This window comes from Dipteris shenzhenensis, chromosome 8, assembly GCF_047967505.1.
Source record: "Dipteris shenzhenensis isolate YYH24624 ecotype China chromosome 8, Dip_SZ_1.0, whole genome shotgun sequence".
In the NCBI taxonomy this organism is placed as follows: domain Eukaryota; kingdom Viridiplantae; phylum Streptophyta; class Polypodiopsida; order Gleicheniales; family Dipteridaceae; genus Dipteris; species Dipteris shenzhenensis.
The window spans coordinates 8,050,859-8,074,439 of record NC_141603.1 but is presented as its reverse complement, the minus strand read 5'-3'; the positions used below and the strand labels follow the sequence as shown (position 1 = coordinate 8,074,439).

The 23,581-nt window shown below is 44.1% G+C and overlaps 1 protein-coding gene across 6 annotated transcripts; it reads left to right on the top strand.

Moving 5' to 3' along the window:
* Positions 1–1,153: 1,153 nt before the first annotated feature.
* Positions 1,154–22,660, top strand: LOC147899051 (uncharacterized). Of its 6 annotated transcripts, XM_087377630.1 has the most exons (12): positions 1,154–2,548; positions 2,633–2,702; positions 2,823–3,789; positions 3,900–3,925; positions 4,037–4,067; positions 4,250–4,337; positions 4,654–4,799; positions 5,180–5,224; positions 5,444–5,547; positions 5,716–5,927; positions 21,576–21,887; positions 21,996–22,660. In XM_087377630.1, the coding sequence occupies exons 3-12, from the start codon at positions 3,014–3,016 to the stop codon at positions 22,356–22,358; spliced, it is 2,103 nt and encodes a 700-aa protein (XP_087233756.1). In that variant the 5' UTR covers positions 1,154–2,548; positions 2,633–2,702; positions 2,823–3,013; the 3' UTR covers positions 22,359–22,660. The 6 variants fall into 6 exon arrangements, with proteins under 6 accessions (XP_087233756.1, XP_087233753.1, XP_087233755.1 ...); XM_087377627.1 differs by having other exon boundaries at positions 2,633–3,789; XM_087377629.1 differs by having other exon boundaries at positions 1,154–2,702.
* The last annotated feature ends 921 nt before the right edge of the window (positions 22,661–23,581 follow it).

Here is a 23,581-nt window from a genome sequence, read left to right as displayed (position 1 = left end):
GGTAGCTTGGCATGAAGGTGATGCTCATTTGTACCCTTGAATTTGAAGTCATGTCTAGGAGAAGCATAGTGTAGCTACTTCTCCAGACACTTGTAGTAAGCTTGTAGGTGACATTGAAGGTATGTAGCCAATCGGAGTGTTGTAGGTAGCTTCTTGTTGCTTTATTGAGCCTTTAGGGAGCCAGCAACTTGCAAGACCACTAGTTGTCCTATTCCAATTCAACCACGTGAACCAAATCCAATTATTTGCCTACACATCCATTGCCTTGTTTGTGTCCAAGTTTGGAATGGCATGAGGAGGTGCACGGGTTGGGATGTGCAAGGCATCCATGGTGGTGGCAAGGGAGTGCTAGAGAGGTGATTTTGGGAGAATGTTTGTGGGTGTGGGTTTGCCAAAGTGGGGGGAGGAATGTTTCTGGGTGGGCGAAATATTGGTATGTTTTTTTGGCTGAATTTTAATGTTTATATAAAGAATGAAGTCCCATCAAGATCGGATGGTGAAGAGGAAAGAGGGGGCGACGTGGATGGAAGAGATGGAGAGTCTCTCTATAAAAAAAAGGGATGGCAAGGATCTCTTTTAGAAAAAGATTGTAGCATAAAAATAATAAAAACATACAATCCATATATTTGAATGAAGACCTTGAGTATGTAATATACATACATAAATATATATATATAAACTAATGAGGATCTCTAATATGTAATATGTGGATGGAAGGGATGGAGAGTCTCTCTATTAAAAAAAAGGGATGGTAGGATCTCTTTTAGAAAAAGAAGATTGTAGCATACAAATAAAAAAAACATATAATATATATATTTGAATGAAGACCTTGAGTATGTAATATATATAAATGATGAAGATCTCTGAATATATACATATAAAAGTAAAGAAGACCTACGAGGGATGGCAACGGCCAATCTCTAAACTGAGCGGCCTACATCATTCATTTGTGTATCTAACGGAGAGTTTCCCTTCTCCCCAAAATCCATTATTTGTCTTTGTGTCACAGTGTGTGTGTGTGTGTGTGTGTCTTTTACACCATCAGACATCTCATCAAACCAGCTCGCTGTCAATCTTTTTGCTCTCTCTCCCTCTCTGACACACACACACACACACACACACACACACAGTCCTCAAAACCCATCTCAGCCTCAGCTTGTTTTTTGAGTAGTGGGTCTCTAGGGACTCGGGACATCCTCACTGCTCCCTGTGTGTCTCAAATTCTGAATGCGTCTGTCCCTTCTCTGCTTGAGTGTACGTGCATAGTTATTGTCAAAACTCTGTCCCAAAACCAATCTGCATAGTAGAACCAGAACCTAAACTGCTTGCTTCACATTGTAATTTGCCATCATCTCTTTCTCTGTCTGTCTCTCTGCTCTCTCCGTCTCTCTCGTCTTCCTGTTTGCAGCTTTGCTGTACATACCACCAGCTTGCAAGATTTAAAGCTCAATTGGCTCAGGCTCAAACAGCTCTCCTCCAACAACCCCCCTCTTCTTCTTCTTCTCTCTTTTCGCAACTTGTTGTCCAAATATCTATATCCAGCTTGCAACCTCCGATCATTGCAACCCATCTATGCCTTCTCGTAGGTGTCTCACTGAGAGTACCTTCAGAGCGTCAGGCTTTTGAGCTCTGAAGACTCTGGCCCATCTTCTCCGCCCCGCCTCTGCAAAGCCCATTTCACATGTGCCATCTTCATTCCTACAGGCTTCTTTCTGCTTGTGAATTGCACTTTGATTGCTCTCAACAAACGAATCTCCTTCTCTGTCTCTCTGTGTACACACCTTGGCCTTTCTTCCATGTTCTCATCAGCATCTCCTGCTTCATTTCCGTGCTCTCTGCTTTTTGCAAGGTACCTTGGTCGCAATTAACCTTGGCTTCCTACACTTGCTGATGCATCTGCAGGCTGTGCAAACCCATTTACTTTTGCTTGTTCCAAATGACTGCAAGCTGCCGTCTCTGCCAACCTTCTTCCTGTCCTGCATCTATCCTATTGGAACGACTCCTTCCATCTGGACTCAATCTAAGCTCTGTTGCAGGTTAAGATCCTCCTGCACGAGCTCTGCCCCACGGTGAAAGGCACGTTCCACCATAATCTCTCTCTCTCCCTCCTTCTCTGATCACTCTTCCTCTCCTTTTCTTCCGTTGGCCTGTGCGTGGAAGCTTTGCCAGCTTCCCTCCAATTGATGTTGCACATCTGTTGTTGTCCGCACAGCAGCCCACGTCCTCTACATCGTCCGCTTAGTAGTCAGCCCCAACTATTGTTGTACCGCCCTTGCCCTGATCAGCAGCTTCGCATGTTCGTTTTACGTCCCCCTTTTATTTCTCGTTTGCGTCTCTGTGATGTCCACTTGGTTTTCGAGCTCGTTTATAGCGCACACCCCTTTCTCTCAAAAGAATTAAGGAAAGCTTCCATTTCCTTAGCTATCTAAGCTAGTACGCGACGCCATTCCTAACCGTGGAATATTACTTTCCGGAAAACTTTGTTTATGCAGTGTTGGTTCTCAGGCAACTTCACGACAATTAAGAATCAGCAAGCGTCACGTGCACGGTATCCACATGATAATTTATCAACGGGTCATTCCCTCCACAAGCACTATTGCCTTCGTCGTCTTAACGTTGCTTTGGATGTCAGGTGTAACAAATTCTGTCTCTATTAGTGTGACGAATTAGTCGCAGGCGTGTTTTGGAAGCAAAGCTCCTGTGTAAGCAACGATTCATATACGCCAAGCTCTTCTTCTTTGCACTGGAAGTTTAACAATATGCTCCCTGCCTACATCCCAATTCTCATGCTTCTCCCCCACGTTCTCTGCGCTCAATCGTAGCGCTGGAGCTACGTTCGCTGTGGGCGAGTGATGGAGCTTTGCGCGATCCTCTGGAAAGAAGCCGTGATGGCTTCCTCGGAAAACCCCTAAGCTCTTTGGTATTGTGTCCTGAAACCTGCTGGTATTCCTCCAGTATCGTATAGTCAGATCTAAAAAGCGAGGAATAATATTGGCTAAGAGTCGTCGAAACGATGCTGGACCTAAATACTATACCGGACGAGTACGCCTCCAGGGAAAGGCAGGTCCCTTCGACAAAAGAGGCAGGAGGAAGCTGGGAGCTCGCATTTTCAGAATGCGACGAAGCAGCCAGTGTGGTAGCTCATGCCCTCTCAAAACCCCAAGCTGGGTCGTCTGCGAAGCAAGCCAAAGTCCGTTCAAAAGAATTGTCACAAGACGACTCGGGTACATCAGTCTCATCTGTTGTAAACGTGACCACTACGGAAGGTGCGTCCCCCGATTTTGAAGCATGCAGTCAAGTGGGCAACGATCCTAAGGACGGGCTGATGGACGGGGATAGCTGTTCGAATAATGCGAGTGCCACCTACACTGGCGCAGGATTTGCATCACTGGATTTCGGAAATGTATCGAGCAACATGATGGGTTTCACGTCAAGTTTACACAACCATAGACCTACTGCAGCGCCAGATCGATCTGTGGAGACAAACGTGCAATCGAAGGATCTTTTCGGAAGAGCAGTGCAGACGGCCATGACTAGGCAACTGTTTCCACTCAGGCCGTCTGAGCCATCTGGTCTCTTTAGCACAATTGAAGGAGCTTGCAGCGTTTTCCCAAGGCCGCAGTGGCCTGGTGTATCTCTCTACCCCCAACAAATTCTACCCGGGAGCCAAAAGCCCTTAGAGATTGTGCATCCTGTGAAGAAAAGTCGGCGTGGGCCTCGGTCCAGAAGTTCACAGTATCGAGGGGTGACTTTCTACAGGAGAACAGGCAGATGGGAATCGCATATCTGGTAACTCAACAAATCTACCTGTCGGAGTAGCACTTAGTGGACCGTTTCTTTGTTTCTGCATTGATTTTCGGCTTTCTACATTGTTCTTAGGCTTATCCCATGTGTTGCAGGGACTGTGGTAAACAAGTTTACCTTGGTAAGTCGAGGTAACCTTGCAGCTGTGAATTATGCCGCGTATGTTTTTGGAGACATCAGATCTCCTGAAATAATTATAGGCTGACCCTTCAAGTGCGTGTGGCACATGCAGGCGGGTTTGATACAGCTCACTCAGCAGCCAGGTAACCATGCATTCGCAATTTTCAGGTTTAAGGAAACTCCGAGGTGAAACCAATATCATTTTACTGTCTATGCTGGAAACAGCTTTTTTTGGGTGGGGCAGGGGGAAAGGGTGGTATTAAGCGAGACACGTCAGCTGCTTGAATGTGAGAGAATTTTAAACGTACACTTGAAATCCTTGCAGGGCCTATGATAGAGCAGCAATAAAGTTTAGAGGTCTAGATGCAGATATCAACTTCAATCTTAGCGATTACGACGATGAAGTCAAGCAGGTGTGACACATACTATTTTGAGCTTCTACACCTTAATGCGACTTCAAACTTATGATATAAAATTAAACAGTGCCCGCTATTAAATCATGCAATAAGTATGTATATTTAAAATTAAAAACCCCTGAAGTCCCCCACATCGACTAGGCCATTCTGTCAATACCACTGCCTTGGAGGAATTGCTATAATTAGGACGTTTATGAGGGTGGGAAGGCTCCCTCAGAGCCATGGAGTGAAATTATGCTCTGACTGTGCTTTTTGGGTTTGTTTCGTATTGAGATAGTTTGATTACTGCCAGCTCAACATTTTCTCTAAGCAGATGAGCGCACTTACCAAGGAGGAATTCGTGCACATACTGCGGCGCCAAAGCACAGGATTTTCTCGTGGAAGCTCACGATTCAGGGGCGTAACCTTGCACAAATGTGGAAGATGGGAAGCAAGGATGGGTCAGTTTCTTGGCAAAAAGTACACAATCTCTCACTGCTTACTCTGTGCTAATTTTCTTTTGTAATGCTAGATTATGCTTCTAAAGTGATGCTTGCCTGATTTGGTCAAGGGGAGCTATTTTTACTTAACATGCGTCTGATCTATTTTGAGTTGAGTCCTGTTCCAAGTAAGGGAGAACAATTCTCAGTGTGTGACGACTTTATTATCATTGGACACCGCACTGATTAGATTAAATTTTGTTATCAATGAGAATTCTTCCTTACATGAACCAATGTTGATGCAATGTAGTTGTGAATTCAAAGTTAAAATCGCTTCAATATTTCTGTATCTGAGAACTTTTAGCTAGCTCATGACAATGACAATCTTTCTAGGGATATAACTGCGCACATGTTTGGCAGGTATATATACCTGGGACTGTTTGATAGTGAAGTCGAAGCTGCAAGGTTAGCTCAAATGTGGCCTACTAAACAACTACTTATGTCTTCAATAAAATTTCCAGCCGAATAGCTGGAGAGAGATGCTGTAGCACTTGAAATTGCCCCCATTGAAGTGCATTCTTGATTATGAACATGATTTTGTATAAATATTTCTAGCAAATATATTATATAAACGTTTGACATTCATCTAGCAATATTCATTCTTTTTGTGGATCATAAAACTAGGGCATATGACAGAGCAGCCATCCGCTGCAATGGAAGAGAGGCAGTCACAAACTTTGATCCCAATTCGTATGGACAGGAAGTGCTGATGGAATCAATCGGTGATGGTATTTTCCCTATCCATAAGAAAATGTCTGACCTCTATAGTATAAATTCTATGCTCGTAGATGGGTTACCAGTTCCATTTACTGGAGGTTGTTTTCAACATGAAACATAGTTCTTCAATGTGCCTGAATGTTCGTGCACGAGTCATCATAATTGAAACACACCTGCAGGATGTGAGCAGAACTTGGAGCTGACTCTTGGAATGCCCTGGAGCGTTGAGAAAACTTTGCTATCTGAAGACTCCAGTAAGATGGGAGGAAATCATTCCTGGTACAACACTCCCATGCTCTTGGAATCAGATTGGAAGAAAACTGGGACACTTAGACATGCAACAAGAGAGCACAACTCTGGATTACCTCATGTCTTGGGGGGAAATTGGCAGGTATTTATGATAGCTGTCTTGCTTTAACTCAGTCAAACTGGCACAAATTTCACATTCCTTTCTATTTCAAGATTTAGAATCGTAAAAGAATCAGACGAGAAAAGAATGCATAGCGCACTGGTAGCGGAGACATAGCTAAATGGATGAGGGGCTTCTCATACATCGAATTTTGGAGGTCCTGTTATTTGTAGGTGTTGGGTACTAGAGCATGATTTACGAGTTGTAAGAGATCATGCCCACGATAAACTTCTTCAAATTAAGACTCCATAAGTTGTATCTTATTGCATGGGTTGTCACTTACATCTTCTCAACGTCGTGAACTTGAATGAAATAGTAAGTAGTGCAGCTCAGGGATTACAAAGCCCATGCTTTGAAACATCAGAATGTGGTCCCATGAAGTGCTTACAATGCTCAGTTTGGGCCTTTCATGAGTCAGCAGTCGCACAAGGAGCTCCAGTCTTTAAAAACTACATTGGACTTCCACCATTTCTAACTTTAGATATACAGGCAGCATCGTAAGAGATGTTGCGATGATTTCATGTACTCTACATACTACAACCGATTGACTATAATGGATGGGCCGGCCCTTGAGGCCTCCTACCTTGATTTTGCTCTAGTGATATTCATCATGGTCCCTAGCTTGATGACATGGATAAATATGGAGTCCCCAGCTCTTGCAGCTCCCATGAAACAAGAATGTGCTGAATGTCCCCTTTCCTACTGGGTTCGGCCACTTTGCTGGATTATTGAATTTGAAGTGTTATGGTGGCATCTCATGTGTGGTGAGAAAAGGCTTCTTTGTGGTGTGCCCGCCCAGAGAGGAATAGGTATGGGGGTTGCTAGGGTAGGGCAAGATTCAAAAGGACAGGTTGGTAGTCTGCTTGAGGCTGGGTGGAGCAGGTAACTTGGCCCTAGGTCAAGGCAGGGTTGGGGCCCAGTTTGGGGCACCCAACCAGGTTGCAAGAAATCATAGATTTACTATATTTAGAAATGTGCTAAGGAACAGAAAGGAGACTGAAATAGCAGAGAACAAGGAATATTTGTATTGTTCGAGTGTCTGTAGTGTGGCATGCATACAATTGGGTCTCTCTTAGATAGAGAGTGAAGATTCACACATGAAAAGGTGTGTGCTCCAAAGTGTATGTGCATGAAGAGGTGTGTATCTTAGATTTATGGATGGTTTGATGAATGGACACTTGTGGAAGGGCATGCCCTTTCGACGGGACACTTCTTATGAGGCACAACCCTTCACAAGAGACATTCTATTGAAGAGACACTCCTACTGTGCCTGAAAAGGTGTGTGCTCCAAAGTGTATGTGCATGAAGAGGTGTGTACCCTTGTGCATGAGGAGAGTACCCTGGAGATGCTGAAGCTGAGGGGTAAAAGTCTCTCCAAAGATGGACAGCAAACTCGTGAGGAATATCGGGTTCTGGCTATCTACGTGTCTTGTGGAACACAACCTGGACTGTGCTGAGGAAGTAATGTAATTGAGGTGCCTCACGCAGAAGGTATAGGATGTGGTCCAAGTCACTGGAAGGGCACGTGACATAGAAGACCCACGATGCAAAAGCTCCGAAATGGGCTGGTTGTGCAATCTGAACACGATATTGTGTGGTAGATGATGCCTAAGGTGTCCTCGAAAGGACGGGTGAATTACCAGGGGTTTCCATGCTTTAAGAAGGAGGCTTTTATTTGCTGTAATTTGATAATGAGCATCAAATAACAATATGAAAGAGAATCCTTAAAAATAGAATGGAAAGAATCCACCTGGCATAGATTAGATCTGCCAATTAGTTGCATAGCAAGGCTTGAAAATCTCGTCTGGAGGTCCATCGATTAAGAGGCGCCCGGCGAGACTTTCAGGCTGTCCCCACACGAAAATAGGTGTCCTTTTTTCCACGATGGGGTGCGTCCCTTGGGTGAGGAGTCAAAACTCTTCATCAAAAGGTGTGTCTGATGGTGGAAAAGGTGCGTCCCTTGGTTTTGGGACAGGCCAAGCACATGAAAAGACACGATTTTTGTCGTGTCCATTCACATCAACTCGTGATGTGGGGGAGACGGAGAGGCCATTGATGACTTTAGGTGGGGTTGGCGCTAAAAATTTTTACGCTCATTCTCTCCATCTCTTCCATGCACAATGTGCGCGGATATCCTTCTAGCGGAAAGAGATGTATTAGATAGGCGCTAGAAGGTGGGGGGCATTTCCTACAGGCGGGAGCAAAATTTGCTCTAATACCACTGTAAGAAATCCTAGATTTACTATATTTAGAAATGTGCTAAGGAATAGAAAGGAGACTGAAATAGCAGAGAACAAGGAATATTTGTATTGCTTGAGTGTCTGTAGTGTATGTAGATTGTCATCCATACAATTGGGCCTCTCTTATATAGAGAGTGAAGAGTCACACATGAAAAGGTGTGTACTCCAAAGTGTATGTGCATGAAGAGGTGTGTGACCCTTGATGAGAGAGTACATTACAATAGGAGTGTCTCTTCAATAGAATGTCTCTTGTGAAGGGTTGTGCCTCATAGGAAGTGTCCCGTCGAAAGGGCATATCCTTCCACAAGTGTCCATTCATCAAACCATCCATAAGATCGTGATCGTGACACAGGTCGGGTCACTCGACCTACCATGTCGGCGGGTCAATCCAACCTGGCCCGACCTGATGGTCAGGTCAGGCCAACCACGTGGGTCGGTTAGTCAGGCTACCCTTGCAGGCCAACCAGGCTAGTTTGGGGCCCATAAATAGGCCTCCCCTCTTACCTTCCTCCGTGGTCACTTGGAGCATCTTTCCTCCTGAGATTGTATTCCAGCACTTATAGAGATGCGATTGCCTTATTTCTGTGTGTGTGTGTGTGTGTGTGTCTCTCTCTCTCTCTCTCTCTATGGTTCTGCACGTGCACAAACGTTCACACGGTATTAGAGTAAGCTCGGAGTTGATGCAGTCCAGGCTGTGGGACGTAGATCTGAAGGCAAATTGAGGTACTGATCACTGATTCCAGGGCCTGGTTCAAGGTGTTCTGAGGCAGGAGGTTTAGGCGGCTGTTCGGAGAAGCCTGCCCAAGGCATGGGAGCTGACAGCTTTTGAGCCTGCCCAAGGCGTGGACAGCCTAATGGGTCGGCAGTTTGTTGGAGATGACAGCAAGGCAGCCTGTTCTTCTCTCCCACACCCTCATCCTGCCTTCCCTCTCTTCTTCTCCACGCTGTTTTCTTTCAGGTTCAGCAGAGGTGTGTGAGGTTGGAGTGGTTCCATGAGACCTCGTGTACGAGCAAGGAGGACAAGCTCGATGGAACAAACTATGCCCATTGGAGGCTGAACATGAAGCTGTGGTTCATTCACAAGGGCCTTTGGGAGATTGTTCAGGGATTCAAGAGAGAGCCCGCGTGTCTGCGGAGCTGGATCCATCGGGATGCAGATTGTGAGGATGCTTTTGGAAGAGTTACAGGACTAGGAGGAGCATGATTCCAAGGTGCATTCTGCGATGGTGAGGACCATCTCGAAAGAGGTCTCCCCCGTTGTGTAGACCTGGAACAGGGCTTCAGAGGTGTGGTCCAAACTAGAGGATCTCTATACTAGGGATGTATCCATGAAGGTTGTCACTCTACAGGGGCAAGTCCACGTTCTAGAATTCCCTGAAGGTAGCCTTATGTAGCCATTACTAATGCAGGTGAAGGTCATCCATGACCAGCTGCTAGCTAGTGGTGCTTCATTAACCTCTTCTCAACTAGCTATCCTATCTCACCAGAGATGGTCTCTTGAGCATTGCGGTACGAGATCACGACAAGTCCCCTAGATTTCGATGACCTATGCTCCCCTTCTCTTGGAGGAGGAATCGGTTCTCTTATCTCAAGGCAAGCTGCAGAAGTCTCCTAATGACGGTGAGGCGTACGCAGCAGTATTGAAGAAAGGAAGGCATAGGTGCCATGCATGTGGGCATGTGGCCAAGAATTGTCAGTCCAAGAACAAAAGTCTTAGGTCGATGACACTGAGTGAGAATCATCTTTCAACCAGTCTGGTACTCTCAAGGCAGTTGCTGGGTAGGGTCTCCAGAGTACAACTTCTTTCTGATAGTAAGGAATGTCTTCCTCGACATGTCACAGCCAGAGAGGGCATGTGGGATGGAGTGGGCTGATTGCGGCTCCTATCATTTGAAAGTCTAGCAAGCAAGGTGAAGTTGTGGAGCTTTGGATTAGATATTCATGGTGTGATGTCGTAGAGACTATGTACACAGTGTATTTCGGAGTTCATTGTACGAGGTTCCTGGACATGATGTGGATATTAGATGTGGTGTGTTCCATAGCTCATCATGTCTCTTTTGGGAGAATACTATGGGAAATCAAAGCGGAGGAATTTGCTTTTCAGGTGGCATTTTGTTTGGAGGATTTGAGCTGTCAGGTGCTCTCTTTAGGTGAATCTAGCATTCGTGGTGGTGGAGGGCCCATGGCTGCATCCCCATTGGCTTGCTTCTTTACACCATGAGCTGTAGAGATGTGTTACAGTTTATGGCATCTCATGTGTAGTGATAAATTGTCTTGTTTCACACCTTAGATGGTGGGATTCCATTCGAATGGATGTGACTGCTCTTTGTGTGTGGAGGAACTAGTTCTAGTAGACAAGGGTATGCCTTGAAACCTTGGCTGCAAGGAAACTAGCCTTGTATGCTGGGTTCATGTGTTGCAAGTAGTAGGGAAATTTTGTCTAGTGGGTGCTCTTCTCTCAAGAGTGTGGGGGTTGCTCTGTGTGTGTGTGTGTGTGTGTGAGTGAGGGGTGAGAGGGAGGGGGCGAGGGTGAGGGAGCAAGCGGGTGAGAGAGAGAGAGAGAGAGAGAGAGAGAGAGAGAGAGAGAGAGAGAGAGGGGTCTACAAAGGCCAAATTCAAAATCATCCATGAGACCAAAGAGCCAACGGAGTACATATGGGAGGTCCTAGTGCTCCTAGATGTTGAAGTATAAAGCAAAAGGCCTTAATGGGTAATGAATAGAACACTCGAATTCTCAATAGAACACACGAAGTGGGTGTGTGTGTGTGAGAGAGAGAGAGAGAGAGAGAGAGGTCTACAAAAGCCAAAATCATCCATGAGACGAAGAACCAAAGGAGTACATATGGGAGGTCCTAGTGCTCCTAGATGTTGAAGTATAAAGCAAAAGGCCTTAATGGGTAATGAATAGAACACACGAATTCACACAAAGTTCTTGGTAGTAGAATTTAGAACCCCACTCTATAATATATCCTCCTCTATGTAAGGCAGTGGGCTTAGTAAAAAAAGATGAAGAAATATGTTCTCTTGACCTCACTCATTTAAAGGATAGTTGAGAGTTTGTGATGGGGTGAACCGTCCCATGCACCATTGGAGAGACATAGATTCTATCCTTGATTGGATTTAAGGATGTGGTAATGAAGTTTGATTCATAGTCGAAATTGTGTCCTCATTTGGATCGGTTGACTCTTTGCAAGGGGGTGTAGGACGATGAATTCCAATGAGTTTGGAGGCTAGAGTCTCCTCCACTGAAAGTGTTAGGGAAACTAGTCTTGAGATGTTGATAACAATGGCAACTAATCCTCGTAACCTAAGGGAGGCTTGTTGGGTCATAAGCCAAAGGAGAAGCACCAATTAACACGAGGGAGGCTTGTCGGTAAACCAAGTGGATGGCGGCAACCCTAGTTGGTTCGAGCTGTTGGAGAAATCATGACATCCTTGAAGGCTTGTCATACTTGTCCCTTGCTTGGACTTAGTACATGGCCTTGTTGGAAAATGCAGCAGTTATATACAAGCCATTTTAACAATTATGTTGCTCACTTTTTGGCAGCCATTATAGATTCAAAAATATGCTAAGAAGCAGCATCAACTTTGACCTCACCAAAGTCTCTTGATGATCTTGATCTACTTCTAGCCTTAGTACTAGAGCGGGTGCAACTCAAAGACACAAGTGTGACTCCAGGAAACAATATGCAAGAAGAACATACACAAAATGTGAAGCCATAGAATGAAGAGTTAAATCATGTTGAGATAGAAAGATTTGCTGGCCCAATTGGATATTGAAAGGGAACAAGGGCCAATAGAAGAATGAACCACACCCCCATGGACATAGATGGAGTTCCAACATCACTACAAACATAGGGAAGAAAAGACTTGCATTTGTTACCAATATAATGGCATGAAGCTTACATTACTTTCTCCTTAGTTATGCCCATACTCACTACCATATGTGGAAATGTGAAATGCTGATTGAGGAGAGAGGGAGATGTAGTGGACATGCCTAAGATACATCACATCACATTCATAACTGTTGCATTGTGAGTTAATGCTAGGTGATCACTAATGAGCCGCTGAATACAACTAAAGGCTTACCTCAATAGAGGGTGCTGAATATGACATCTAGTTCCTCAATGTAGAGGCTGAATCAGACTATAGAGGCTAGGATTTACTGCTCATGGCTGAATCCTATGGCTGGTGGCTGAGAAGTCCTCGCATAAGAGGCTATGGTGATGAAAGGGGCTGCTGGGAAGGGATTGATGGCTACTGAGGTTCCCGGCTGCAGTGCTGCACTATGTGATGGTGTAGGGAAGTTGGCTTTGGTACACTGGCTTGTCTGTGATCTAGCTCCCCTCTCGCTAACTCTCCTCCCCACTTCTCTTTGCATTGGCTCGCCCTCCCGTCCTTGCCTTATCCCTTCGCGCTGCCCATAGCCCCCTTTTCACTTGCTTGCAGTTAGTCGTGGGCGGAGAGATGAGGCTTGGGTTTAACAATCATTGATCCGTTTGGGGTTCGATGAGCAGCTCTGACAAGTCACACATTGGCCGTTGAACTAGCATGTTTGTAGGCTAGGAGTAGAGGCTTCCTCCCTCTTGATGTAGTGGGCCCTAAAGGTGGACATTGAGCCATTCATGTCTTTGGCATGCCGTTGCACAACACAGACTACTACTCATCTAAACCCCCTACAAAGTCTCAAAATGCCACAATTGTCACAGAGCCTTCCACTTAGGAAGGCCTCGTTCCCACCCCCACCTTGCCCCTCTCCATGAGTTGATCCATGGTGAGTTGGAATGTGCATGGTCTATATGATCGTGCATTGACAGCAGTTGCAGCAGTTGATACTTTGCCAAGAGTTATAGTACACTTTGGTGGGATGGTAAGTTAACATTCTCATGATTTAGGAGCATCAAGTGACAATGCCGTCTCCTCTTGAGTAGAGGTTTGGAGATATGGTCTCCAATAGTAGGCAAGAGCAGGGGCATCTACATTTCAGTAGCATAGACCCTAGTCCCAGTGGTGTTTGATTAGTGTGAGGTCATAGGAAGATAGATGGTATGGATAGGCTTGAAGATAGGAGACTCCAAAATTGGGACATTGAATGTGTGCACCCTCGTGTCACCAATAGCGTGCATCTTTTAAGAGATAGGTTATCGAGAGTTTCCCGGATGCGGACTCTTGGATTGTTGAAGGAAACTTCAATAACTTAGAGCTTGAGGAGAACAAGAAATGGGGAGTCTCTTTCTCAATGATGCCGTCGTTAGAGCGCAATACATGGGAGCCACATGCAACTTGGCAAAGACACTAACGTCATAGGAGGAGGGCCAATAGCTTGTAGCAAGGATTTGACAGTAGGTGGATGATCCCCCTTCAATCAATTGGCTCTGATGGGTAGTGGATGCTAGTCGACGAGTAGTGACACCGACATTTCAAAGATGGTAGTCTCTTCAAGAGCAAGAGAGAACATTGAGATGGGACTTTAGAGAGATTCAAGGAGCAAGACCTTGCCTCGCAGTGACTTGCAGAGTTTAGGAGAGTCCGCTGCTTGATCTTGAGGCCACAGAGATTTGTAGGTTAGAGTTCTCTTATCACTCCTCTAGGGCATGTTGGGTCTAATAGGGATATAGGATGACTAGGCAGTTCTTTAGACCACTAGTCCATGCTTGGTAGCGACCCAATCATAGTGGCTATGCAATGAGTGGCTAGATTTGCTCGGATCCCTAGGAGGTTTTAGAGATGACACCTCGTTCTATTGACATCTTTTGCAACACAATGGAGTCTCCCAAGGTTCTTGTAGCCTGGGAAGCCGTTTGGGCATACATATCTTCAGTGGTCATTCTAGCCCTCTGCCACAATAGTGCCTAGGCAAGGATGGCATAACGTCGTCCTTGTTTAGGTGCTTTTGGGCATTCATTCATGCTCCCCCTTCTACGAGATCTTCGACTTAGGTTGCTTCCTCAGTCACTCTTGTTTCCATCAAGATTTATACATGCCAGGTATAGGGGGAACTCTCTTTATTGCCAGAATTTCATGAATTTTGCCGATTTGCCAGTTGGAGTTGGATTTCTTTGATCCCGAGATAGGGAGACCGTTCATATATCCATCAACTTTGCCCAATCACCCTTTTAGATAGCGTCTATAAGATCTTAACTCAGGTCTTGAGCTTGTGGTCACCCGCCTCCCCCTTCCTTATTGACATCATTATGATATGCAAACAAGTTTTGTTTAGGAATGCAACATCTTGGACATCTTCACATTTTGGGAGGCATTGGAGTAGGCCCACGAGGAGTCTTATTCTATTGGAATCCTTCTCTTGGATTTCAAGGAGGCATATGATGGGGTAGAGTAGGAATTTTTAGAGAGCACCATGTGTAGGATGGGTTTACAGACCTGTGGATTCGAGAAGTCTTTGTCTTATATACAAGGAGTTCCAATCGAATGCTAGCTGGAGGTCATATAGGGGAGGCCCCTTATCTCCGTTGCTCAGTGCTCTAGGGCTGCCCTTTAGCTCCATTCCTATTCCTCTTCGGTGGAGGTTTTGGGCTACTTTCTCCGCTCTTAGGTGGTAGGTCTCACGGGGAAGCGCCTCTCAAGCAAGAGTTGTTAAATGCCTTTGAGTTGCAATGATACAGTCCATTTTGTGGAGGGAACTGTTGATAGTTTAGAGGGAGTTTGGGGCGCCCTTAAGGTGTATTGTGGCGTCTTGGCTAGAATCAATTGGGCAGAATAGTCGGTTTTCTCACAATGAATGGGGAGATCCAACAGATATTGTCTTGGGAGGCCTCTCTCGGATTTTGTTGGACAAAATGGGGTGAGACAGTGCAATACTTGGGTTGTTAGTTGGGCGATGATATTTCAATTGAACAACAGGTTGTCCCATTGTTCGAATGTGTGGCGCAAGCTACTCTATTGGAGGTTGACCACTCTCTTTAGCAGGGTGAACCCTCATGGCCAACCAAGTCCTCATAGACAAGGCTTGGTACGTAGCCTCTTGGTGGTGTTTTCATAGGGGTTGCATGGGGTAGCTCAGGCGTTTTGTGTGCAATTTCTTGATTAGATAGCACTTGGAACACTAGAGTTAGGGTTGCTTGGCAAACGATGATTTTGCCTCAAGAGGAGGGAGGACTTGGCATCATCGATCCAGAGATGTGGAGTAGAGCCCTGTTGGGCAAGCATACAGTGTGGGCCCTCACCCCAGATTCAGAGCCCTAGAAGCTCTTGCCTTAGTAAAGGACACCCCCCTGCACTGGAGGACAATAGGACTGGATGGCGTGCTTCTATGTTGATTACAACTTTTGAACAAAGAATTCGTATCGTATCCTTGCCTAGAATGAATGACGTGACAGATTGACTTAGAAGTGCATAATATTTCACAAAGATGATCTCACTTTAGTGTATCATCATATTTAAATCAAAGTAGAAGATTTTTCTAAAACAAGGTTTTTGACTATATATGGCTGTTCTGAGTTTTTAATATTACCATTTTGACTCGTTAATGCTCTTCCGACTTCCTCTTAGAGATAATTGCCACACATGTGAGCCCCCATATGAGGAGGATAACAAGGCAAGTGATAGATAGTCGTCTCAGTGAACTCAAATGACGTAGAGGTAGAAGGCCAAAGTGTCTTATAGGTATCTCGAACTAGGTTCAAGAAGGAAGGAGTCCCAAGTTGGTTTCGGATGACAAGTAACCTTGTTGGATGAGAGGAAAGTTTATTGACAACTCTAGATGATGAATCGGTGTATTGATTTGGGGTTGACTCATTGGCTGGAAATCAAGAGCTAATCTCTCCATGATTGCTAGGCTGATTTGAGGCATCTATCACGGGCTGACACCATTGTCATTTCTAGGATGGCAAGCATGAAGGAAGCTCGACTCAATAAAGGAAGAATGACGAGGTGTTGCTGTTGTTGCTCCTATTGCATGTTGCTGGAGCTTAGTAGTAACGTAGTACTCCATCGCATCCAAAGCTAGCAATAAGAGATCCATTGTTGCTTGGGACGCTAGTGGGAGATGAGACTTAGTGGCATGCAAGAAGTTGCAAGTCTGTTGTCATCGAAGTCAAAGCTTGTGTGGTTTCACTGAGAAAAACGAGTTTTTGTTGTGCTTCGTTAGGGGGCATACGGTTAGTCATTGGTTCTAGAGAAAACTGTGGTTTACCATGATATCAGAGCCTTGTTGTTGAAAGCTCTCCTCTTACATTGACGTTGAATGAAGGAGTTTCTCTTGAATTGTTGTTAAGTGCCAAAGTTCACCGATTTAGAAGGTTTATCTCAGGATGTCTAGTTGGTTATCGGTCTCCAACTTCGGGAAAAAGGAAATGGAGTCAAATGAGGGTTCGACTACAAGAAGCATAAGACGTTCTTCAACTGTGGTGGCAGACAATGACAATGACTAGACATTCCTAAAGAAGGAAGGTGGCTCCATAATGGAATGGCCTCAAAAGGATTCATCAAAGGTAAAAACAGCAAATGTCATCAAGGAGAAAATGTTTAGGAAAAGGAGTTCTGGGCTCATGGTAAACTTGGTGGGTGATAATTGGTATGGCGATAGTGGTGCATCCAAGTACATCTAATGTTCCATTTAGGGAATCAAAATCATGTCATTTAAGACCACCATCAGAGAGAAGAAAGTACTCAAGGAGGCACGTTCTCAAATCTATGCAAGAATTTGCTCTCTTGTCAGTCAATTTACAACAAATGGGATGAGTGTGGTCTTTGATGAAGATGATGTCATCGTTTGGTGAAACCCACAAGGGTAGACATTGCAAGAGAAATAGAGGACGACGGTCTCTAGAATTTTAGTGTGTTGATGGTGCGAGACAACGAAGATAATGAAGATGCCTCAATGTCATGGCATGAGAACTTGGTCGTGTAGGATATTCAGTTTTGGACACCATACAAAGATTTGGAATGATGGACGGGTACCCATGAATTCTCTTCATCTTGTATAGACGTGGCCATGAATTGGGCCACGGAACAATTGTAGTTGGCTCACTTAGGCATCATGAATTCTCTTCATCTTGTATAGACGTGGCCATGAATTGGGCCACGGAACAATTGTAGTTGGCTCACTTAGGCATCTGTTGGCTGATGCCCATGAGATCTCTTATTGGATCAGTTAGTTTCTCTTGTTTATTGATGACTTCAGTCGGATGATATGGATATATACTTTGTCCAAGAAGTCTCAAGCCTTCAACAAAAGTAGGGAAAGGAGAGCAAAGGTAGAACGATTTGAAAAGGCTTCGTATCATGTATGAACAGAGGGGGTGAATTTACATCAATCTTAACAAGTACTACAAAATAGACTGAGATCAAGAGGCAACCAATGACAACCAAGCCATCCCAACAAGATAGTTTGGTGGAATAAAAGAATCGAGTGATTGTTGAGATGGGATTCAGCAGAGATTCAGCATGTTGAGAGAGAAGAACCTTCAACATTCATTTTGGGTAGAGGCAGCGAGGGAGCTGCTCATGTTCTGAACCAAATTGCAACGAAGATGCTTTTTGGGACATACTTGTAGAGGTGTATTTTGCAAAGAAACTTGTGATCAAACATCTCCAGATATTTGGTTTTGATGCTTGGGTCCATGTACACAATGATATGAGGACAAAGCTAGGTTTAAGGAGTTGAAAGTGCGTCTTCATTGGCTATAGTGGAGAATCCAAGGGCGATTGATTGTATGATCTGGTGACACAGAGCTGATGATCAACCAAAATGTGTTCTTCCAAGAGACCAACCTTTTGGATAGAAGATCATCCCTGAGATCATACACTAGAGCAAAACTGAATTTGGGTGCATAGCGAAGGCGCAACCAAGATCTAGAGTCATATGTTTACTTCGAAAGAATTGGTTTGATATACAGTAAGATGCAAAATTGTATTTTTATTCGAAGGATTACAAGAAATTGATGGTTATTCTATATGTTGTTGATTTGATTATCATGCGGAAGTACAAAGAGAGGCTTGAAGACGTGAAGATTCTGTTGAAGATAGAGTTTGATATAAACGACCTTGGTGTGCTTCATTACTTTCTCAATGTTGAAATTCAGCAAGAGCAAGGCTAGCATAATTATCATGTAAGAGAAATATTATTGAACCAATTCTTGATGGAGTATGGTAAGGGAGTAGTTACTCCAATGGAGATTAGAGTGAAGCTGAGCATTGAAGATGTAACTTAGCTGGTAGTGTTATCCCAATTTCATCAATTTTTTCGGGAGTCTACTTTAGTTAGCGAATGTAGATTTGACATGGTGTGCTTTGTTAGACGGCTCTGTCAGTTTGCATCTACATCGAGGGAGCCATATGGTAACCCTACAGGCACTTGGTCTAAATTTTGGAAGATAGGAGTCTCAGGTTGTATTCGGATGACAAGTAAGCCTATATGGGTTCTAGAAGGTGGAGTCCGGGGTTGTACCCAAATGGCAGGCTACTTGCTAGCAAACCAGATGACGAATCAAAGCATTGATTTGGGAGTTGATTCATTGGCTGAAAATTATGAGGTAATCTCTTGGTGATCATCGGACCGATTTGAGGCATAGTCATGGATTGACACCATGCCATTTGTAGGAAGGCATCAACAAAGCTTTACTCAATAAAGGAAGCACGACTGGAGATGAGTGCTATGGCTCCTCCTATTGCAGAGCATGTCATTGTCAATCTCATATTTTTTCCATTTGAGTCCTTCCTTTGTCACCTACTAGTGTTGTGTCACCACAGTTTTGCATGTTCACCTCTACACCATGTATCACGGTGTCCCGAACCTTTTTAGTCAAGGGGGCATCCATGAAGATCCACTTGTGTGACAGTTGCTAATGTCCTCTTGTTGGTGGGGTGTTCTTCAGAAGCCCTTATTGGAGAAATAGTCTCCAAGGCTTTGAGCCTCGATTGAGACCGATATAATCAGCTTATACCCAAGAGGGTTCTACTCTACTTCTCTAGGTCAATGATGCCTAGGCTTTCCCTTGAATGAGATAAAATCATGTTTGCAAGCCAAGTACTATGCCTCCAGCAAGTGTGTCACCCTCTCAAGGCAAATTAGATGAAGGGCTATGTCATTTTGCAAACTTTGAGTCCAGAATTTCCTCGTCGTGGTAGACGGGAGGCACATCCATATCAGTCCTCTTGGACAAAGGAAGTACCCCAATGTCTGTGTTTGTGTACAAATTGTGCTCAATCAAGCTAGAATAATTGTGCCAAGGCCCAAAATTGATGAGAAGCCAAGAAGATATGTAGTTCATCCTATGTAAGATGAATGGTTTGGATAAACATATTACGGATTAATGGTCATTTTTTCCACTAGAGGCTTATATGCAAGAAATTTTGTAAAAACATCTTCCCTTTCTTCATGGCATGTAAAGTCATTCTAGAGGGTCCTCTAAGGAAATCACAAATGCTAACTTCCTTATCTGGCATGGCCAATTCCACATTCGTTTTTCATTCAATTCCTTTCTGAGTTCTAATCAGCGAGTTCTCGATGAGCTTTAATGTGCTCTAGAGATGGGTCTCTCTCGTTCTTAAGTGTCCGTTTGAATATTTTTTACAATTATCCGCAACCAAACCCAAGGTCAAATTTGCCACATAGATCTTTCACTATTTGAGGAACAAAGGTAATATGTACCCTAGAGCACTTCGATTTTGAAGTGGAATGAGCATCTCCGAATCTGATCAACTCAATAATAGTGCATTGCCTGCTTTGCTTAGGTGATGCAGTTGAATTTTAGAACCTGTTGCATTTTTGAATCCTCCTCCCTACTAAACCTTCACCCTCTCCTCTACTTAATTAGTTTTGGGAGTGTCACCTTTGATTATATGCACTAGGGGATACTATTGTTAAAATAACAGGTGGAGGTTGCTTGCTGTAGCCAATTCTGTCTCTGCGAAAGACTGTACTCAATACGTGAAATCTCACTCTGTTACTTGTGCACACAAGTATTACTGAAGTAAACCCTGATACAAAATGTAGCGCACAACCTACCACCATCTAGCAGCCTGTGTGCTGCCTATATGTGGACTGTTGGCACTCCCAAAGGCTGCCTTCTACTTCCACAGGCACCTCCAACCTTGTCAACCTGTGTGCTCAAAAGGAGCTTCAGTGGGTTGGCAAGATGCCGATGCCTGAGAAATCTACACATTATGGATATTATATAACCTGCCATTATTAGGATAGATTACGTAGAAACTCAACAATGTTCAAAAACACTGTAAAGTTGTGTGATAAATTACCCAAACGGAAGAGAAAGATGAACATGTCATTTGAGTTCCTTCACTAATAGCTTATGTGCTCTTAGATGTAGTGCAGCAACACTCATGACTTTTTGGTTTAGTCTCCCAAGAAGTATCAGACAGAAACATCTTAGTTATGCTGTGGTACAAAGTGTATTTTGATCTCTGCGCTGTATATTATCCATGCACCTTAACCATACAAATCTTGTATAGACACCCGGCTCCAATGGCTGCAGTTAAAGGCGGCTTATTATGTTTCAATGCACTCTCTTTTTTAAGATACTAATACATTACTTTTATGGGTAGTTGCCCATGGGGTTCTACCAATCGGCCCCTGGCTGGTGTTGATGGGAGGTGCCACCAATGCCTAGATAGGGACCTGCAGATGATCCCTTATTGCCTATGGAGCTGACCCGCAGCACAGAGGATATGGCAAGGGTGGCCTCCGAATAGTGGCTAGGATGCAGAGGTTGTAGTGGGACTTCACCTGGGGTATGGTAGCCTGGTAACAGAGGGCCCCCATGCCTTCCATTGACGCGGTCACCCTAGCTTATAGGATCCAAGGGCAGAGGATCTTCCGAATCAAGATACAGGATGTGATTCCCCCATTTGCGACAATGTGTGCGCTTGGAACATCTGGTTGCCCACTGCAGCTTGTTGACGGGGGACCGTCCCCTTGGCGGCCTCCCTCGTTGCCCATCTGGCAGTATATCATCTACACCTTGCGTGCCATTTGGGAGTGTGGGACGTCAGGATCTTGGGCGACCGTTGAGAGCCAGGTGCGTTTCTGCAAGGCTTGGCCTGCAAGTGTCTTTTATGTATTCACAAAGCGAGGTATTTGCTGGATGTATAGTCCCCACCTTGGTTGTTGGCCCCTGTTTCAAAGATTCCCTAGGCAGTGAGCTGGGTTCTCTGAAAACAGGCTGGCTGACAGCCAGGTTTTTTCTCCTGTTCGATTTTCCCACTATCGCTGATTTGTATGGTTGGCTTTTCAAGCATCAATAGAAATTTCTCTCTGAAAAAAAGAAAGGAAAGATACTAGATCTATGGTGCTCATATTGGTGTTCTTATAAGTTCAAAAAAGGAATAGCATCATATGCATTCTTGTTTGGTTCAAGTGTATCCTTTTTTTTTTGCGAACTTGAGAAAATTCTGACGACTGTTTTGTTTATAGCAGATGGAAGGTAACAATCAACATTTTGATCAGCAATTGGAGGGACTGTATGGCCCAAGGCAGCTGCAAAATTCTCCTCTTCAGGATCTGAGAAATTTTCCATTTTGTCATGAAGGTGATCTTACAAGGGATAGTCCTGGGAAAAAGGCCTTCTCTGTCCCCACACAGCAAAGGCATGAATTTCTCAGCTCACAGCTGGAGCCACAGTATCCAGCAGGGCCGTACACAGGGGATGATGGAGCACAGATTTCAGTAAGCCATACATTCAGCACCTGTAGCACAGATTCAGTTCAAGACGCTTTGAGCTTCAAAGTAACAAAATATCTGATTGCCTTGTAGGATTTTCTATGTTTGTTAAGTTTATCAGGGATACTTTCTTGTCACCTGTCTTTTCATTTGACTGTACCTTTTTGGATTCAGGTTTCTGGTCAGATAAGAAATGCTATTGAGGAAGCAAGAATAAAGGATACAGTTTCTTCCACTCCATTACACCTAGGACTTCCGACTGATTGGACTCCACAAGTCGAACAAAGTAGACCAGTGGCTGCATCAAAGTATGCAACTGCAGCATCATCAGGATTCTCACCCCAGCCATCCAAAGCTTTTGTGTTTCCCGATTGGCTCCATAAAACTGGACTGAGCTATCTGAATTTAACTGGGGGTCCAACAAGCTCATTGCAGAGTCCACCCCCAGAATTTTCTTCTGTTACTGAGAAAAACGAGCACTTCCTTGGATTATGTCTGGGGTCCAATAAGAAGCTGAAAACTATAGGGTTCCTCTAACAGCTGCAATCTGCAATTGGGTGCATGAAGGTTATTCATTGATTTCTTATCTGCACGTCAGTAGTATTCAGCATCCAGTTTCTCGATAATGATCTAGAGATTGATGTTACTTTGCATTTTGAAACCTACTCGAGTCCAGAAAAGGCTGCCTTATGTGGCTCTTTTGTTACTTTCTGAGACGTTCTCTCGTGGCTAATATGAAGGTCAGAGAAAAATGATAAAATTATGCAGGATTTATGAAGTTGCCCGATATAAAGACTGACGAAAACAAGTTACAACCGACCCATTAAATTAAATTTTGGTATCAAAATTTGCTACTTTTTCAAAATTTGGTGATTATTTGAATGAGAGAGCATCAAATTGATGTCATCAAAATATCCAAGTGCGAGGAGTGGGTAAGAAGCCAGTTGGGGATGTTTTACTTATGTCACGATGTAAAGTGGAATATCATTAGGTGAGGCTGACTTTTCTGGGTTTAAGGCATGTGTAACGCAGAGTCGGCAGTAGGAGAAACCTTCAAATTCGATGTGGTTCTTTGTGTTGTACTATATTTGTGTCAAAAAAGACATGAAAGAACCACCTTTGCATCTCTCAAAACCTCAACCATCTAACATAAGCCAGCATGCACCTTGGAGGGAGGAGCTTCCGCCCAGGAATTGAATTGATGGAGACCCCCACGTGGATAGGTTTTCCCACAAACATCATGTATTTTGATTGGTGGAGCGTTTTTTCATTGCGACTTTTTTGCTACTTTTTAAATTTTTAGTTAACTATACTTCATGCACATGGCTTGCTTGTATCTGTCGACATTCTAGCAATAGACTATGGTTTTTCCCTTAATTAGAAAGAGGTATCTACAAATCTAGCCTACCCAACATTTTGGAAGGTGTAATCACTTTCTTTGCGTGAGATAGACGTGGGGCTTTCTTCATCGGGATGCCTCCAAAGCCAACTATGGGAGCAAACCGAGTAATATGTGTATCTTGATGGAGGAGGATATTGTTGTGTAGCATGTATTAAACAAAGGAAGATAGTATGATCATGAATGATATGGGGCTAGTAGATAATTCAATCATGATATGGGGTTGGTATTCCTCAGTCCGAAAACGAGGGAATATGTATAGTTGTCCCTAGAATGAGACCCAAGAACATTGGACGAAGCACATTAGCATGAGAATAAAAAGATTCCATATATTGAAGCTTCAGAAAAAGGCATACTACGA

Coding starts and splice junctions, on each gene's coding strand:
- LOC147899051 (XM_087377630.1), top strand. CDS start 3,014: ATGCTGGACCTAAATACTATACCGGACGAGTACGCCTCCAGGGAAAGG. Junction 3,926..4,036: donor TGGTAAACAAGTTTACCTTG/GTAAGTCGAGGT, acceptor TGGCACATGCAG/GCGGGTTTGATACAGCTCAC. Junction 21,888..21,995: donor AAGACGCTTTGAGCTTCAAA/GTAACAAAATAT, acceptor TTTTGGATTCAG/GTTTCTGGTCAGATAAGAAA.